The sequence below is a fragment of the Gavialis gangeticus genome, unplaced genomic scaffold (genome assembly GCF_001723915.1).
Source record: "Gavialis gangeticus isolate Ggan-Ray unplaced genomic scaffold, GavGan_comp1, whole genome shotgun sequence".
Lineage (NCBI taxonomy): Eukaryota > Metazoa > Chordata > Crocodylia > Gavialidae > Gavialis > Gavialis gangeticus.
Genome location: NW_017729034.1, coordinates 4,025,469 through 4,045,358, shown reverse-complemented (window position 1 = coordinate 4,045,358; position 19,890 = coordinate 4,025,469). Strand labels below are relative to the sequence as shown.

The window sequence follows — 19,890 nt, the reverse complement described above, 5'->3', positions numbered from 1 at the left end:
AAAAAAAAAAAAAAAAAAAAAAAAAAAAAAAAAAAAAACCAAACAAACAAAAACCCAGAAGCTGGTGGAAACAGCCATGGGCCCACTTCTCACTTCACCTGCTACAACAGCATGAAGCAGGCCTCCCTCCCATAGTGCAGATGAGTCAACAAGATTAGCCAAGACACAAAAGATGTCTTAAGCAAGACAGGTAAGGCTTGTACTGTCATGTGGTAGGATTGAAGGTTGGTACAATCAATTTCAATTTTCCTGAAGGAGACTCAGCTTTCAAGAGCTTGTGCAACACTGCACAGGAATAGACCAGGTTGGGAAATAGAGGGGGAGGAATTCCAAGAATGACTAGTGTAATTCTTAGTTATCTTTCCAGCCCAGGTAGTGAGGCCAAAAATTTGCTCTCTCAAAGAAGACAGGCTACAAAAAGTAGCATGGAAGGTAGCATGAATAGGAAGCTCACTCATTTTAAAACAGAAGATAGTCTCGGCTCTAATTAAGTTTGCTTTCGCAAAGTTTGTTTGCTTAATACTGAAAATGAAGGTCACAACTAGTCCCATGATGCCACTGCTAAAAAAGTGCCTCTTTTCTTCAGGAGAAAAATGTCTTTAAATGTCTTCTGCTCATCTGGAGTTAACAGAACAAATGGAAACTGATTACACTGGAAAGATCTTTGCACTGGAAAATGCCAGAGGTTGTAAAAAGCTCAGGATCTATAAGAAACTGCCAAATGACTCAAACATGTTAGAGGCTGTAACTCTTTACAACTCTAGGTGAGGGAGGCAGGTGACTTAGGGAATGCACTAAGTGTACAGGGTTAAGCACTAATGTAACAATCTGTGCGAGCCTGTACATTCATAATATGAGCATATATCCACTATACTGTATACACCTTTTTGGGGAGCATAAGCTGAAAACCAAGGCTAGGGAGAGATGAAGTTGGTGGGCAAGAGAAAGCATTTTGACAACTTTGCAGATACGATGGAGTCAGCTCTGGTTGAAAGTACACATCCCCAAGTTGAACAGTTCAACCTATAATTCAGAAATGCCTCTTGAATCCTTAACTGGATACTCAAGGCTGCTGCTATCTGGTGTTAAGCAATACTTTATCACTATCTCTTATTGGCCAAGAGACTCCACCCCATCTTGAGAAGACAGTGACCTAAGTTCACTTCTTTGACCTCATTGTCACTGATATAAATACTTAGCAACAGACATATTAAAAAAAGCTCTACCAAAGCAAGACAAATCAACTATATGCTTTTTTTCCTGGATGAAGACTAGCGCAAACATGGAACAGATGTTAGCTACACTGCCCAGTGCAGTGCAGTGCTAGAAGGTGCTCACATACCATGAAAATGAGCACATTACCAGAACCTGTAGAGAGCAACACTAGCTTGCTACTAGGTAATAAACTAGATCTCCTAAATCCTAAAAGTGCAGCACTTTTACTACTATTCCATGTTTCCCTTTGAATCTTTCCCATCTTCAAAGAGAAGGAAAAAATGGTAGGAAATCTGAGGAAAGAAACTAAACTAAGTCTCAAATGTTTTGTGTATCTGACAGTTACAGAGTCTTGATGCTTCACAAATTAATTGCTTGCCCTTTGTTGCAGTTTCTCCACCCAGTAAGACTGGAATATTTACTACTAATAAGCTGGAAAACATGTATTTTTGCATGAATACTTGACATAAAAATGCCTATTCAAAATTATCATTGGGAAATTTTTTTAAAGTATGGAAAAGTGCTTTTTCCACTCACTCTGACCTCCAATGGAAACAGTTAAGAATATAGAATGGAGTGGGAAGTGGAAGAAGAGAGAGACAAGGTTCTTTGGGTAATTGTGATATCTTTTATTAAACCAACTAAATAGTTGGAAAATCATTGGAAGCTTCTTCGCAGCTTCCTTTTTCCAACTATTTAGTTGGTCTAATAAAAGATATCATATTTACCCAAAGAACCTTCTGCCTATGTCCTTCAACCAACACAGATATAACCAAACACTCCCAAAGTGGAAGAAAACACATTTTACTTTTAAAACTTAAAAAGTGCCACTGTTCAGAAAGCCACTTTTGACACTGTTACTGATTCCCAACTCAGAAAACTGGATGGGAGGGCATAATGGGGAATAAATATGTGGAAACCGAGCCATTTCAAAACCACATATTTTAAAATTTGCAAAAAAAAACTCCTAAAAAGTAATTAAAGTAATTTCCAAAATATTTTCACAGTTAAACTGAAAAATAAAAAAGCCTTTTTTTTGTAGAAGAAAACAATTAGAGTGATTTACAAAGCCTTATTCTTCAATGAAAACAATCTCCCAAGAAGTTTTCCACTCACCCTGTTTTCCTCACTGGTGGGGTGGTAAGAACAGAGAGTACTCAGAGAGTGAGAGTACAGTTCATATTACGAATTCCCAGTTGGATTTATAGACTTACCTTCGTCATTGCTATCTGAAGCACTGCTCTTCTCTTGGAGGTTTTCATTCTCGTTCAGATCCAGGGACTTTTCTGAGGACTGGCTTCTGATTAGATTAAGAAGTTTTCTTTCTGAAGCCAGAAAAGGGCTCCTCTTGTCTGGCTTCTCATTTTGGGATTCCTCCTATTCAGTCCCCAAAGGAAACATTAATGAGCATATGGTATAACTGACCTTAATAACTTTTAAATGTATATTTGTATATGTATATACATACAGTCACACACATCAAGTAAAGCAAACAAGCTAGCTGTTCAAATTCTGTTTGTTCTTAACACTGGATTTAAAATCCCATTGCTTCTAGCCAGTCAGTCATTCTGATGTAAAGTTATGGCGCTCCCAGGAGATATTTTGCTGAACGGAAGGAAGCTTTACCTAAAAATCAGTGCCTAATTGCTATTCTTATGAAAGTAACCTTTCAAAAATGAAATAATGTATCATTATTGGATACAGCCAGAAGCCTCAAAAGATAGGTGCCTTACATATAAAAATCTGGGCCCACAAGTGCCATAACCTAGGCACACAATTGCACATTTCTTGATGTTGTGCACACAAACCTGCCAACTCTATGCAAGTTGACCAAAACGCACAAACAGTAAGGATAATGGGGGTTCTAAAGTTCAGTCATGCTAGATAAGAACCAGATTCAACAGTTGGTCTCCTTGCAAACGACACATCTTCCAATGGGGCAACAGTGCGGGCCGGGAAGACCATTTTACGCTGCCGGGAGGACTGTTTTAGGCTGGACATACGGAAAAAAAAAACTTATTTTCTGTCCGAGTCCCCAGGGCCTGGAATAGACTCCCACCAGAGGCGGTTCAAGCACCTACACTGAACACCTTCAAGAGTAAACTGGATGCTTATCTTGCTGGGATCATTTGACCCCAGCTGGCTTCCCGCCCTTTGTGCAGGACCTGATGATCTTGCAAGGTCCCTTCAAGCCCTATGCCTATGAAATCTATGAAACAGCTGTGGATCTAGAGTCATAATGTAGCCCTAAATGCTACACTTAATGAGATCAAAATCTCTCCACTAAAAGATTTTTGCTCATCTCCCCTGCCAATGAACTGGGAGATGATTCACAAGGAATTCATCTGAATGATCATCCCTGCTTTCCTGCAGCACTAGGCCATTTATTCCTTGAAGGTCTTCTATCAGAATGAAGGCCTGAGCCTTGTTTGAGATGCTTGAAATATAAAAAGGTGGATGACTGAGGAGTCTAGGAGCTATCACTGAATTTCTGACCCTCAACAAGAAGAGGCAAGGTTTTTCCAAGGCCAAAGCAAATGGAAGGACTTCTTTGGAGGAGACTATTATACTCTAGTAGCGAATCTGAGACAACCAATGAGCCCAGTGCTACACAGAAACTATGACTAGACCTCATAGCTGTCTGCAGTACACACTTACAAAGGCAACATAGGACCCAGCACCTTTCAAATGTGCGAGTTGCCAGGATCTCTTATGCCTTTTGGAGAAAGGCTATAGATTTGAAGAATAGGAAGGAGCTAAAGCTAATTCACGTCTTTTCTGTGGGCTAGCTTGATAAGACTTTGGGAGGACGGAGGGAGGAGGTGGGGTGGGGAGATTCTCACCACTTTTTTTTTTCCTTCAGTCAAGCCTGCCTGCACAGGCTCCTCCTGGGTCACACAGCCCCTGAGCTGCACAAAGCCCCGTGCTTCCTTCCACAGTGGCAGTGTACCCCGGGACCTCCCAGACTGGAAGCCAGTGGGCAAGTGCTGCCACCATGGAGAGAAGCCCTCCCTCCCATGAGAGAGGCAGGTAAGCTCCAGCACCTTGTGCACCGTCCCCACCACTTGAGACCACCCGGGAACAGCTGGCTTGCCCTTGGGGCAGAGCCGCAAGGTGGTAGGAGGGTGGCTGGGTGTGCTGGGAGGCGGGAGGTGGTGATGGGAACAGTGCACAAGGTGCTGGAAACCCACCAAGCCCAAGCTTCCCCAAGCACATTAGCTTCCAGAGCCCTTGCACTGTTGCACTTCACTATGTAGCAAACTAACACACCTCAGATAGGTTTTACCTTGCTATGTAACAGTCATTTAAAGTGGAATACGCCACCAAGTGTGTAAACAGCAACACCATTAAAGCAGTGCAAAAGGGCAATTAAGCTGCTTTAAAGGCCGATTTTGCTGTGTACAAAGGCCCTTGATCAACAAGCATCACGCTGCCTAGAAGAAAGATCTTTAAAGATGTATTGGACCATCAGAGATAGTATTTATGCATGTATGACATGAACCTTTTAAACTAAAGGTTGTTTCTTCCTTTCAGCCTTAGCAGACATGTTTTACACACACACTCCAAAGGGAGAAATGTCCTCTTTTGCTAAAAATAATAATTTTAAGAAGTAAGAGGAACATACAAGTAGTTCCCCAAGTCATCATACACCCTTAACAGCAAAGTGGGCACTGATTTTGGCAAGCTCTGCTCTACAACCTTTCCTCATTTTATTTGTACTTAATAAAGTCCAGGAGTGGGAATCTATTTAGGGAATTTGTGTGAGTGCTTAAAATAAACAAGCAAACAAAATAAAGGTCATTTTGCACCAATTTCTGGAGACGGGGAAATTTTAAGCAGTTTGGTGCTTTAAAAAGTACACTGGTGTTTTTATATATTTTAAAGGAAGCGTATATTTCATGAGATATGCACTTCCTTTAAGAACAACATAATGAAAATGAATTCCTAGTTTTTCCAAGCAGCCATTGTAAAATATTACTAGGGGAAACAAAAGTCCTAGAAATACTTTTGACAAAGAAATTGAAACGGATGGTTATTCAGGAGCCTGACAAGTACCATTTGCTGTATTCTAACGTTGGCAAAAAAGAAAGCTCATTTGGGTTAGTCTTACAAGGTCATAGCAGTTTATATGATGATTATTTCTTTCTGGAATCTTTTGTCAAATGCCTTAATAGAAGCAAGTTACACTCTCTCAACCATCTCCCCATCTTCACCCTCAGCAGTGCTGAGTGGCAGTATCCTGATTCTGTAGGACTATTGAATTATTGATTACTGAATAAACTGTTACGATAACATACTTGAAGGATGCATTTAGGATTTAAAAAAAAGACATACACTGGATACACTTACATCAAGCTGGAAATGCCACTTGGAATGACAGGAGCAAAAATCATTCTAGTCCAGGGTATCAACTTGGTACAAAAGACAGAAGACAAGGCAAAGTGGCACTTTATAGACTAACTCATCCAGAGAGGCTTGAGCTTTCGTTGGCTACAAGTCGGCTGTCACCTATGAAAACTCATGCCTCTGAACAAGTTAGTTTATAAGAGGTGCCACCCTCCCCTGCCTTCTGCCTCACTTCAGACTAACACAGCTAACCATCTCTGTCTTGGTACAAAGGCGACAGTTACATTCTTGGCAAATATGACCTACAAAAAGGAAGAGAGAAATTGGGGTGATACCCTTTGTTTTTCTTCTCTAGGGGGAATAAAGGAGGCATGAAGTCTCCCTTTTCCCTTCTTCCCTCAAGTTACAAGGGTAACTGTATGAAATTCTATATCCTGTATTAAATAGAGTAAATAATTTAATGGTGTTTTCTGGCCTGAAAATAAAAATCTATTTAACCTCAGGATTATCAAACCTCTTGTCTGCCTGTTTTTGCAGTTTTCTTGGATGACCCAAATTGTGCATTGGGAACTAAATGAAAACTGCTTCCCATCTAGATTAATCAAAGTTTCGCTACTTCAGTGGCAGTGATGATAAAAGCCAACCAAGTTCCCCCTTCATCCATAGGTTCTGCCAAAACGGATATGACTTGAATTTCTAGGAACAAACCCAAGCAGAATCCTCCAACACTATTGTTTTAAAAAGATTTAAGCTACACTTTATACAATCAACAAATGGAATAAGACCTTTCTCCTCCTCCCTGCCCTCACCTGTCTTCTGTATATCAACTTGAAACCACCTAATCAGGTTTTAGGACTTTACTCATACATCTTGTGTTAGCAATACTCTTAACACCTACTGTAATTTTTCTATTCCTTCTGTAGCCCCAGGATACAGAAGTTCTATCATTTAGTTATTTATAAATGTTACATGTATATTTCTGAATGCAGCTTTCAGAGATAAAAGAAAAAGAAACCCCTCAGGTTCATAGTCAAACATCAGTGAGCTCTGATGTTATGAAATACTTCAACAAACATGCAACTGGGGATGCAAATGGTGATGACACAATAACTACAATGACACTCTCAGGTCAAATTTTCAAAGGGCACTGCCATGGTCAAAGCTGTACCTTTTACCCCTCTAAGTTCTTTGGAAAGGGGGCACTCAATCAGGGTAGAATTGGATTTGTCACCAGCAAGAGACTTCCCTTTGGGAGCTGTGACCCCCGCAACATAGAACAGCCTCTTCTACATATTTATCCATAGTAAGACAGGAATCAGAGAAACGGTTAAACCAACAAAGAAACCTCCACACATTCCTAAAGCTTTGATAGAGTAAACACAGATACCCCACAACTGTAGTTGTGGATGGGCAGGTTCTCCCCTCCCTGTCATCCCACCCACTAGTGCAAAGGTTTTTAAACCCTTCCAAAATTCTTATTTATTACCCACATTTGGAATCCCTCCCTTTGCTCCCCTCCCCACCAACCATCTGGTGAGAGCATGTGCATGTAAAGTTAAAAGGAACTGACACCTACATTGTTAAGTACCAGAGATTAGCTATCTTAAGGCATTGACTTTCCATTCCTGCAAGGCCTCATTATCCATTAGCAAACACCAGAGTAAACTGAGGGTCACATAATAAATAGTCCTGAAGAATGTCACAAATAACCCTGATGTCCTTTACTGGCAACAAGAAACAAGGTGCCAAGCTTCAGTGACTTTTAGTGAGAGATGCATAACTACTATTTCAGGGATCTGTTTTTATAGCCATGTTGGTTCGAGACCAGAAGGAATACAAAACTAAAACTCTTGGTTCAGAGATGATACCTTGTATTAGACCAGCTAGAAAACAGCAATAAAAAAAAAGCTATTTTCTAGTTTAGTTGGTCTAATAAAAGGTATCACCTCTGAACCAAGAGTTCTAGAGTTTTGTATTAACTGCTGTTTTTGCTTTGAAAATCTGCTTTCTGGCATCTGTTATATGGGACAGGCTTTCAAGCCAGGACCAATCAAAGGAATGCTTTTTTTTTTTTTTTGTATTACAGTAGCACCTAAGAGTTCTGGTTCTTGTGCTAGGCATTGTATAAATACAACAAATGTTGCTACTACTTTATTTCCCTTTCCCATCAACTCATTAAATTCACTCATCCTAATGAGTAACATGACCACTTTATTCATTTTCGCTTCTCTTGATGAACTAGAAAAGAATCCATCTTGATTACCTGCTCAGTATGCTTTCCTCAATTTGTTTCCTCTGTCTGAATTTCTAAAATTGAAAATAAAAGGGGTTTTTTTCCCCTGCTACAATGGCCTGGACTAACCTCATTAAATGTGAGATTCAGAACGAAGCTCCTTTTAACAACCTAGGACAACTGCAAAAGGATAGCATGAGCATAAACTATAATTGGAAAAAATATCATAGGAGAGCAGGTAGGAATGTAAGGTATGAAACATAGAATAAGCTTTATACTTGTAGCTCAATATGCTTTACAAAGGTGGACAAATGCAATTATGATCATTTTAGAGCTGGGGGAACTTGAGATGCAACATGCCCAAGGTCAGGCAATGAACTAATGGAAAAAACAGGCATTGATCCCCTATGGTCTATGCCAATAATAAATAAAAGGTTTTGCAGACCTGCAAGCAATTCATTTCTCAAAAGCAGTAATGCGCAGAAGGGCAAAACTCCTAAAATGTTTAACAGTTAAAAGCAATCCTTGAACTGTTCACTTAGCTTTCTAGACAGTCTTTCCCTTCGCGTCCTCTTGAGAAGCAATCCCCAGACACATACAATCCATATACACATTTAGTACATACAAGGAAAAGCTGTGTACATAATTACCCCCGGCAACACATTTCCATTTTGTGGCTCAACCTCTACCGTCTGCACGACAGGTTCTCGAGTGGGGCTGACTGCTTTGGGTAATTTTTCATCCTTTTCCCCAGAATCATCACACACACTGGATCTGTCCAAGCCAAAAAGATAATATAGGAGGAATTAATTTATTTCAGTTTCTCAGCCTTACTTAGTTTAGATTGCTGAATTTAAAAAATGTATTAATCAAACACATCATCCACAAAATACATTCCAACCATGAGCTGAATTGCCATATACAAATTCCAGCTTAATCTTTCCATTCATTAGGTCAAACCACCTCTTCACTAGCCTTTCACTATGCCTAGGGGAAAAAAAGCCAAATAAATAAAGAACCCAATAAATAACAACAAACAATCAATCCAAGCTCTGGCAAACCAAAGAGAAAATTAAAGTTGTAGGGGGTTTCAAGGCATGTAGCATAAGCTCATAATGGAAAGATTTAAGTTGTTTTAGAGATGAGTGTCCCATGTCAGAGTATTTTACAGATTATATAAGGACATATAAAAGAAAGCATGCCTTAAAACTGGCAGCAAATAGGATAATTTGATATATACTTCCCCCACTGCTTTGATTAAAAGTAACAGCACTAAGTGCTAGAGCAGTAGTTCGGTCCTTACTGAATATATGTTTATGTAAGTGCAAGTGCAAAATTTAAAGACAACTTGTTTGCAGTACAATGTGGACCATTAACAAATTAGCTCAAAGGCATATGACGTCAGCCAAGAAACTATCAGAACCAGCAAGGGATGTTGACAGGTCTGCTGGCTAAGCTGAATAAATTACTAGAAGACAAAGCAAGCATTAAGAACACCTATAGAACAAAGCAGATGATGTTTTAATATTTACATTTTGTTAAATTTAACTATTAAAATATTTGAGGTCTCAACAACTGGGGGTCTCACCTTGGGCATTGTAAAGAGATGTTGAGTCACTATCATTTTGCTCTCCCCATACTGCACAGTGGAACTGGGGAATGGTGAAAATCTTTCATGGACAAGGCTGAGATTTAGGTGTCAATAACTGATGTGGTGACAGGAGGGGAAGGGGAAGGGGGAGTTCTCAGTTTTAAATATGCAATTCCTATATTTTACCTGAACCAATCTAGGAAGAGCAGTGGAAATGCAATATTTGCTCATCTCTCTCCTCATGAAGGGGCCTCAGCTGTGATCCATCTACAATACTGTGCGAGGGCAAATCAAGTCTTTGCCTACTCACTCAGCGTCTATGCTAAGACTATTAGAAAGGATACAAAATTCGTCAATTATGGTAGCAGGTTTGAATGAAGATTCTGAAGGCAAACTCATGGAAGTAGCATATTACATCCATAAAAGCATTTTCTTACCGAGATGGCCCATTATCCTCAGATGATGAGTGAAAGCTCTCCATCTCCTCAGTGTTCAGGCCCAGCTCAGAGCCATAGCTCTGGTGGACCAGCTGCCAGAATTCCTGCTTTGTCAATCTCTGAAAAAAGATAAAGTATTGCTAAAAATCAGTCAAAAAAATGGCAGCGATGAGCCAGCTCTTTTACACAGCAACAAGCACACTTCATGATAACAAATCTGGAAGCAACACTATTTGCTAAGACAAAGTGAGACAGCATTTGGCCCTCACTTCTGAAGTTGCTAGCCCCCTGGGAAAATTAAAAAAAATAAATAAATATTTGCTTGGGAGTGAGAATAGGTGTAACCTTCTAGCCAAGGTCAGTGTAAGCTTATGTCAAGGAGACCTAGGGAAGAAAAACTGTCACTCATTTTTCCTTCAAGATCACAAAATGGATTTGCTTCCTTCTCCTTGCCTCACCTATGACTCAGAGCTTGATCTCTGGTGGCCCATGAAAACTGTACAGACGTAGGACTCTTGACTTTTCTCTGCAGCTTTTTAGTAAGAGTTGAATCATTCAGGCGGTCACTGTGGACAGCAGGGTACCAAAAGCTCCTTCCTAGCCATCTGTGTGCAGCAAACCTTGCTTGACTAGCCAGGGTGAACTATAAGCAGAAGACAGTCTATAAGGTATCACCCCACCTTGCTATCTCGTTCAGAGAGGCATGAGTTTTCATAGGCTACAGCCTACTTCATCAGATGCTACAGTCACAAGTTTAGACAATTCAGCAGCATGAGAGAGTGGTCCAGTTAGCAACTTCTAAGACAAAGAACAAGGGACCACTGCATTCAAAATGACAGGTCAATACAGACCACCTATGAGCCACAACCACGCCATTTTTTTTTTTGTGCCTCAGTTCCCCCATCTAGAAAATGAAGATGCTCACACTTAACCTACTTCACAAGGGGAGATGCAAGTAGTAAGCAATGACTAACTATGGAAGCACTGTAGGAGCTAGACTTCCTTCTATCATACACACAAACCCAGTTTATTTGGACAACTACCCCTTTTACATGTGAACGTTTGTTTATATTATACATACAAGCACATGCATTTAAAGTTGCATTCATGCTGTTAACTTGTGTGCTCATGCTGTACTAAATGGAGCATGACAAATGGCTTCCCCCGATTCTAGGAACTGATGTTTGTATCACAGGCCCTACGTAGCCCCTATTGTTTCAAGCATGGTACAAGAACAAATTAAGAGACTGCCGGCATCCAAAAGTTTCCAATCTAATCAAATGCAGACTATCAGTAACAACAAAAGCACACAGTTCTTTATACAGTATTAATACCACTAGTTAAAAAAAAAAAAAAATAAAATGGATCTGACCCCTCTCTATTGTGGAGACTGCTAAAAAAACCCACAACGCGCAGTGCTGGAAGCATGCTCAGCAAAATGACATGTTCTGGGGAGTTATCTGATAACTCCCTCAATTCTTAGGCTGGCCTTGGGTAGAGGTGTGATCAAGGTTAATGCGAGAATGGTAAAAAATCGTTTCATTAATCCACCCGAGGCTCTCTTCTGATCCCTTTCATACACCACAGCACCTTAATGAGAGTTGCCTACAGTGCCCATGCCTCCTCTATCCCAGGGAAACAAAACAATTCCCTCACATTTCAAACACCTCCTCCCACAAACACTTACTTTGCATCCCCTCAGTCTCTACTATTTCTAAGTAGCTGTATTTGTTTCTGGTAGCTTTCACAGTGCACTGGGTACCAAGTCAAACGATCCACAGCCCTGACCAATGCTGGCCACTGTGTACTAACGACGCAATGCCTGCATAAGTTGTTGGTGGCAAATACCCTTGTACTGGATGATGAGTTCTTCCAGGCAGGGACTTTCCCCTTGCTATATATTTGTACAGCACAAGGCCTCCATAATAGAGCTCTAAGTCTCTGCCCATTATTGCAATATTAATAAAACACTGAGACCAAGGAAGTTACCTCAAGTTAAAATTTTCAGAAGCATTTAACACAGCTATGGAACACAAGCATCTACCCTCAAGTTTATAACTGGCACTTTGCAAAATTTTTACTCCATGTTCTGTAAAAATTTCTGCTCCATGTTCCATCAAAACACTGTTAGCACACCCAGCTAATTGCAAATAAAAAAGCCAATTTAAAATGGTTTAAAAAGCAATTAACATATTAACATTCACATTCATCTCCCTTCACTCATCACTGATGTTCCCATGGCTTTTCTCAGGGCAGAAGGACCTCTCAGCAACCCTCCTGAGGTCCCACTGGACACTGCACTAGACTAGGAGTTGGACATGGACTTTCCTGGACTCTGCCAGACAGGTCACTTAAGTTCAGCACCTCAGTTTCCCCACTTATGTAAGTGTTTTGAGCTGAAAAGCAATGGATCTGTGTCCCTAATAGTATCTGGTCCCCAATATCACCAGAGGCAAGGTGCTGGAATGGCAGGACACTGATAGGAGGTGGCAATGCAATTAATCAAATACAAAAATATTACAGTTAGGGTGGGAAAAGAGGCTTTAGATTTTGGGAACAGGCTCAAGTCTCTTAAAAACCCTGCAACATGTTTCTATCTTTTGCTTAAAAAAAAAAAGTGCCCCTCACCACCCCCTAATCAACCTAATACTTCATACAGTTCAAGTCCCCTCTGACACTCAAGAACATTAAGAAAGTAAAAGGATTAGGACATGTAAACCAGTATCTGCAATGTAAACAATTGATTTCAAAGTCCTTTTGCCTTGCTGGAAAGGGCTCAAAGAACAAGAAAGAGCTAAGGATTTAATGAATGTGAAAGAAAGTGACACTGATGATTTCTAAAGAAACTTACTGCACTGGAAAACACGCATCAGCCACAATTCATACAGATGGAGGGAACTGAACTTTCCTAATGAAATAGTAACATAAGACCAACTTACTGTTTACGCAAACTGATCCCATTAAATAATCATGCATTATTTAAAGACATTTTTAAAAACCCTGCTGTCTTACTTATGCAAATGGTAGAACTGCATTATACTAACAGCAACTTAAACACATAAGGAGGTAACACAAGCAGATATAAGTGGATATATACACCACACACATGCATGCATTTTGGCTTTTCTCGAATAGATTTCTCATGCCACATGATTTCAGCCAATGCAGAACGTATTTTGAGCTCCAACTACTTAAAGCTATTAGCAGGTTTCTTACTATGGAAGAATGGCCTTTGATCACATTCACTCTGTCTTAGTCATCTCCAACCCTGTTTGGTGAAAGTAATGAGAACTCCTCTTCTACTCAGCCAACTTCACACTGATGCTCAGGAATCTGCCCACATCCTCAGGGAAGAGAGACAGCACTGTGGACTTCCAGGGCTGCAGAAGCCATCCTGTCAGAAGCACATCATTTCACCTTAAGGGGATTTATCGTCTTTTCAGAGAGCCATGAGAGCCACAGGCTGAGTTGACAGCCTATTCCAATCAGAAGAGTGATTCCCAAGTAGTCCACTTTGGCTCTAACCAAGACCAAAAGCCCCTCAAGTCCTCACCATGGAAAGTCCATTACGTAGTAGCAAAATTCCTGGGGTTAAAACAGGCAGCTTGGTTTGTTGGTTACTGAACTAAACTGTCAGGTTGAGGACGAGCTCTCCTGCCGTTTCAAAACTGCTTCTCTAAACCTGCTTCTCTGACTTCCTGCTTGGCAGTATCAGAGCCGGTCACAAGTGGGCTGGTCCGCCTGTTGAACTGGTAGTTGTACTCAGCTCCCAACCAGTTTCTAGGCCGCTCCCACTCAGGAAAAGCTCAGGTAAGCAGGATTCATTAAACAGACACAGCTTGGGTTTCCTATGAGATGACATATCAAGCTACTGTTTAAAGTTCCTTTACAGCATGGGACAGCTGGAGACAGACAATTCCTTTCCCTGTTTAAAAAAGGCCACAATTTTATTTTTTTTTAAAAGTATGAAGACATTAGAGAATACTTTTAATGTTAATACACACGGTGCCTCAAGGGAGTGACTTCAGAAGGGGCTACTTTTGCCACTAACTGCTTCACCGAGAGCAGGTTACGCCACTGCTTATGGCAATAGGAGAAGCTTCTTTTTAAAATGACATTCCTTCACTGCCCAGAGATCCCTTAACAGGAGTCCTCATTAACCCCCTCACTGCCGTCAGTCCATGCACACAGGCAGGAGATCTTAAACGAAAAGCAGGACACATAAGTATGTCTAACCCCACAAGAAGAGTGAGCGTCCTCCATGCGTCTCATCCCCTTCACCTGCTCAGAACTAAAAATTACACCTCTTATTTATATATTCAGAAACTGATTATCTGAGTCTTGAGAAAAAGCACACCATTTCCCTACTGCACACTATTTCCCTGCTGTATATAGGAACAACACTACCTTACATATCCAGATTTAGGTTGTTTGCAGGATTTTTCATCCCTATGCGGCACAACTGGGATGCAGCCAATTCTACTAACAACTTTCAATATTATATGTATATAACTGTATATTACAGTATTAAATTAGTGATGTACTGTGATTTTTATTCTTATTTATACATTATACGTATATATCACAGCATTTATTTAATGCCATAATTTACAGGAAGACCCGTAAATTTATAGGAGGTGCTAGAGCAAATCAACTATATTGAGGAAAGGAGAAATATTTAGCTAATATATCAAGTATCTTTGATTACAGAGTTATCTACATAATACCCTGTGCTACGAAAAGCTGATATTACAATCTACTACATCAAGGAAGCATAAATTTTACACAATTGGAAAGGAGAGACTTTCAACCCTCCAGCATCTAACCCTCATGTTTCACAAGATATCAAACCTGCCCCTACCCCACAACATCAGTTCCTGCCTGCTTTACGTTTCAGAACAGGACAGTTTTGGGGCCACAGTACTGTTCTTCCAAGAAAGCAGCTCTTTGATTTGCTTACTTCTAATGCCTCAAATTCTGAGTTTCCTCCCCATTTCACCTGTACTTTACCTGCAGACCCAGGCATACTTAAGATACAGCTGGGTAAAATGCAGATGAAATTCTGAAGACAACAAAGCACTTGCCATTTGACCATGATTCATCACCACATACAAAAAGCCAGACTAACACAAATATGTGAGGGATTTGGGATTTTCTGTTGGGTTTTTTTGGGGGTGAAAGGGATAGGGGGGCCAGGAGGAGGTTGGCTTAAGACTGAATTAGTTCTGAATTCCAGATCAACTGAACGGAGCCAAATTGCTCAAGTCTGTGTGGCTTTACCACTGGGCAAGTCTCCTCTCTTCCAGACCCAACAGTCTGGGACTTTGGATACTCCTCAAATCCATGGCAGGGATTCTATATGCAGGCCCCTGGCCTCAAAGCATTGGAGTTTAAATGCTTAAGTGCAGCTCAAACAATGCTTTTCCTCTTTTGGCATTAGAAGGATATACTTTCTAAATTAACAACAGCCCTTGAATTGCCTGACATGTTGCATTCTGCAATACAAGATATTTTTGGAGCAAGTATGTAGAGAAGTTTTGTATAGATACGGGTGCAGGAGTTTGGACAATTTGTTAAACAGAGGGTTGTTCGGTGTATCTACGCCATTTTCCGAGAGAGAATTTAACAGTCAGATTTTTGCCAGCCAGGCCTCTCCTTCCCTACTCTCGCAGCACAAGAAATTACCACTCCACTGGCCAGCCTTGTGCAAGGGCACAATTGAAAACAACACAATCTCTGCTCTACTCCCCCTTTGCTCTCTACAACAGCCCAAAGGGCAGCAGAAAAAGATCACTCCTCCTCTCTCCATTCATCTCCCACCCTACCTGACAACTTGTCTGTCTGCAAAGGTAGTAGAGGTCTTGCTTTGGCAAGGTCTCAGGAGTCCCATGAGGGTAGGGACTATTTGACTCCTTCCTTCCTGCAATAAACCCATCCAGTTACAAATCCAGACCCATAGCTCAAAAGAGCTAGTAATAAGAAGAGGCAGTAATTCTACAAACACACAATGATTAAACTTAATTTCAGAGGGGCAGACCCCCTAGGCTCAACAGGGAAGTCATGGACCTCCTGCAATTAAAACAAGAAGCCTACAAAGGATGGAAGTTAGGAATAGCTACCAGAGGAGTACTTGGCAACAGCTCTCTGCAGGGAGCAGATCAGGACAGCAAAAGCACAAACCAAATACAGATTGGCAACTGGAATCAAGGACACCAGAGTCCTTCTTTAGAGTCATAGGAAGTCAGAGGAAAAAAAGTAAGCAAAGCATAGGGCCCTGATGAATGAAGTGGGATGACTGATAACCGACACTCAGGACAAAACCGAGCTCCTGAATTAATACTTCACATCAGTATTCCACCAGTGCAAGGGTGTTAGTTGGTACAGATCTTGTGGGGGAGCACCTACAAAATCTAAATATCTGCAAGTCAATAGGATCAGATGAATTACACCCAAGGGTGCTAAAAGAACTGGCCGATGTCATTGTGCAACCGCTAGCAAAGTTACTTTAAGACTCATGGTGCTCAGGAAAAGTCCCAGAAGACTGGAAGAAGGCCAATGTGGCATCTGTCTAAGAAAGGGAGAAAGGAAGACCCAAGAAATTACAGGCCAATCAGTTTGACCTCAATCCCTGGTAAAATTCTGGAGAAAATTATCGAAGAATCCAGTACAGACAGGCTAGTGGAAGGCAGTATGCTGAAGGTAGCCAACATGGCTTCATTACAGGCAGGTAATGCCAGACCAACCTCATTTCCTTCTATGATCAAGTAACTCAACACCTAGATAGGGGGAAAATGAGGTTTGTCATATGCCTGGACTTCAATGTCCTCATGAAAGAATTGGAAAAATGCAGCCTCAACTACTTCATGGTTCAGTGGCTAGGTAACTGGCTCTGTGGTAGGACCAAGAGACTACCAACTGATGGAACCAAGTCACCATGGTGGAAGGTGACCAGTGGCATCCCTCAGGGTTCAGTACTAGGATCAATGCTTTTCGACTTGTTCATCAGTTTGGATTCAGGTATTAAAAGCAAACTAGCAAAGTTTGCTGATAACACCAAACTATGGGGGGGGACGCTCGAAGACAGGCTGGCACTACAGGCTAACTTGGACAGGCTCTTGAGGTGGGCGGACCTCAACCTGATGTCATTTAATACAGAGAAATGTAAAGTGCTCCATCTGGGGAGCACTAATCCACAACACACTTACAGGCTCGGCAGTGCTACACTTGCTAGCACCACATCTGAACGAGACCTGGGTATTGTGACAGACAACAAAATGAACATGAACCACCAATGCAGTGCCATAGCTGGCAGAGCAAATCAAACACTGGCATGCATCTACTGAGGCATCTCAAGCAAAGGCTGAGGATGTTATCCTCCCTCTGTACTCTGCCTTGGTGAGACTGCAGCTGGAGTTGTGTGTCCAGTTCTGGGTGCTGCATTTCAGGAAGGATGTGGAAAAGTTTGAGAGTCCAATGGAGGGCCATGCACATGATTAGAGGCTTAGAGACTAGGTCATATGAGGAGAGGCCGAAAGACTTGGGACTGTTCAGCCGGGAGAAGAGAAGACTCAGAAGGGACTTGGTGGCAGCCTGTAAGTATATCAAGGGTGTACTTCAGGGCCTGGGGGAGCATCTATTCACCAAGACCCCCCAAGGGAGGAAAAAAAATAATGGGCACAAGCTGATTGAGGATCACTTCAGGCTAGACCCAAGGAAAAACTTCTTTACAGGCCAAGTGCCGAGGGTCTAGAACAGGCTCCCCCCAGAGGTGGTACAGTTCTCCCCCCTGGCAATCTTCAAAAAGTGTCTTGACACCCACCTACCTGGGGGTCATCCAATCCAGCAGTCTTTCCTGCCCAAGTGCAGGGGAACCGGACCCGATGATCTGCAAAGTCCATTCCAGCCCCTAACAACTATGAAACTATGAAAGAGGGCCAAGATACTAGTCTTTTTATTTTTAAAGTGCTCTACTAAGAAAGGGAAATTTAAAAAAAAAAAAAAAAAAAAGTACAACCTGAGAAGGAAGGAAACTGCTGACTCTTAAGCCTAGTAAAAAAGCTCAAGGACACTGAGTTGCAGGGTCAGAATAAGTGACTCCACATTTGGAAGGAGAAACGCAAATCAGCCTAGACAACCCAGAACCCTGAGAAAGACCCTGACCCCAAATCCCAAAAGCAGCTCAAAAAACTGGTGAGGAACTGGAAGGAGGGAATGGCATACAGACATTGACTGTTTTATTTCAATCTATACACTTCATGGATGGTCTAAAGCAATGGTTTTCAACATTTTTTTCGTTTGTGGACCCCTAAAGAATTTTGAATGAAGGGACAGACCCATCTGAATTGTAAGTGTGGGTATTCACATACATTTGATTGGTCACAGTCACCTTTTGCAGACCCTTTGGACATAGTCTGTGGATCCCCAGGCGTACATGGACCACAGGTTTAAAACCACTGGTTTAAAGTAAAGAGGAATTGCTTCTGGAAATCCTTCTGAAAAGTTCCCATCCATTTGTTTCAACTATCATATGTTCTTAACAGTTTAACCAATGAAACGAAAGTGCCTACAAGGTGGAGGTCTGGGACAGAGCGTGCCTAGACTACTGGGGAGTCTTCGTGGGGAGGGGGAGTTGGTCAATGTGATTCCTAGAGACACAGGTAGCTGGGCTGTAGGGTTCCACTTTCATGAAGATTTAACAGATAGACACTGTAATGTTCAGGAAGGGTACTTTAGATGCCAGATCCAGAGATGGTGACTAATGCCACTTCTGACCAAAGGGTAAGTTTAAAAGCACTCCCAAGTGTGCAGGTACAAACAGAGCATTGTGGGTAGTGTCTGGGAGTCAGAGAGGAGCCTTCACCAGGAATGTGACAATTAAGCATCAATTTGTACTTATAACAGAACCACAACAGGTCTTCATTTTACAATTTGGTCTCCATATTAGTGCAAGTACTTCAGAGGGCAACTGAGTGTTCCACACTATCTTACAAAGTTATTTATTCACTCACAGAGGAAACATTTAAAAAGTTCCATTTTTATTACAGACAGAGCTTAGCTTGTATTTTGCCATGGAATTCAAATTTCAAAGGATTCCAACCCATCCCTTCCTCCTGGCAACAGACTCCAGATTTCAGGTATATACGTGAGTACACAAACACACACTCACTTTAAGGAACAAGGCATTTTTCAAAATATTATGCTTTTTGCCAAGGAAAATAAAAAAAACCTGACAGGACTGCACAGATCCATCAGCTGCTTCCTTTCAGCAACATCACAGCTGCCTGTACCAGAAAGCCACAGGAGCCAAGTCTTTGGAAATTTGAACTTGTAAATCTCACCAATGCCTTTCCTTCCCTCCCCCGCCCTGCTGTACATATACACTTGACCTATTTCACAGTAGTATTCAGGAGCCACAAAAAAGGAAGCCATAATTAGGAACATTTAAAAACTCAAATCATCAGTGCCTCCCTTGGATAAGCATAGAGGGAAGAGGGAAGACCAGGGAGACTGAACTGAGCAAAATTTGGGATCAAAACTCCCTATTTTAGCATTACCTCCCTGGAGAAAAAAAAAAAGTCACCAGGAGGATTGGTATGGAGAAGGGAATGTGTACAGAGGGTGGCAGCAGGCTGAAGTGGAGAAAGGATTGACTCATTGAGGACAGGTCCCCAAGGCCTACTGCTTCATCTAACAAATTTGCTTCAGTGAGCACCCCAGTTCTCTAGTGCCATAAGGTCCCCTCTGCATGCTCTTCTAGGTGCCATACCAAAGTGAAATTAGAATCATAGAAAGTTAGGGTTGGAAGGAACCTCAGGAAGATCATCTAATCCAATCCCCTGTTCAAAGAAGGACCATCCCCAACTAGATCATCCCAGCCAAAGGTTTGTCTAGTCAGGATTTAAAACCCCTCAAGGATGGAGCTTCCACCACCTGTCTGGGTAACCTGTTCCAGTGTTTTACTACCCTCCTAGTGAGAAAATTCTTCCTAATATCTAACCTAAACTTCCCTTGCTGCAACTTGAGACCACTGCTCCTTGTTCTGTCATCTGTCACCACCAAGAACAGTC

At 41.5% G+C, this 19,890-nt stretch overlaps 1 protein-coding gene across 5 annotated transcripts in view; it reads right to left on the bottom strand.

The window, feature by feature from the left end:
• GRAMD1C (GRAM domain containing 1C) overlaps window positions 1-19,890 on the bottom strand; it is a 125,851-nt gene that overhangs the window by 21,798 nt on the left and 84,163 nt on the right. For all 5 annotated transcript variants that reach the window (XM_019527555.1, XM_019527554.1, XM_019527556.1 and 2 more), the window contains 3 exons: window positions 9,824-9,942; window positions 8,446-8,569; window positions 2,430-2,592 (listed from right to left, as the gene is read on the bottom strand). In XM_019527555.1, the coding sequence (XP_019383100.1) occupies window positions 2,430-2,592; window positions 8,446-8,569; window positions 9,824-9,942 (406 nt within the window). The remainder of the gene's footprint in view (window positions 1-2,429; window positions 2,593-8,445; window positions 8,570-9,823; window positions 9,943-19,890) is intronic.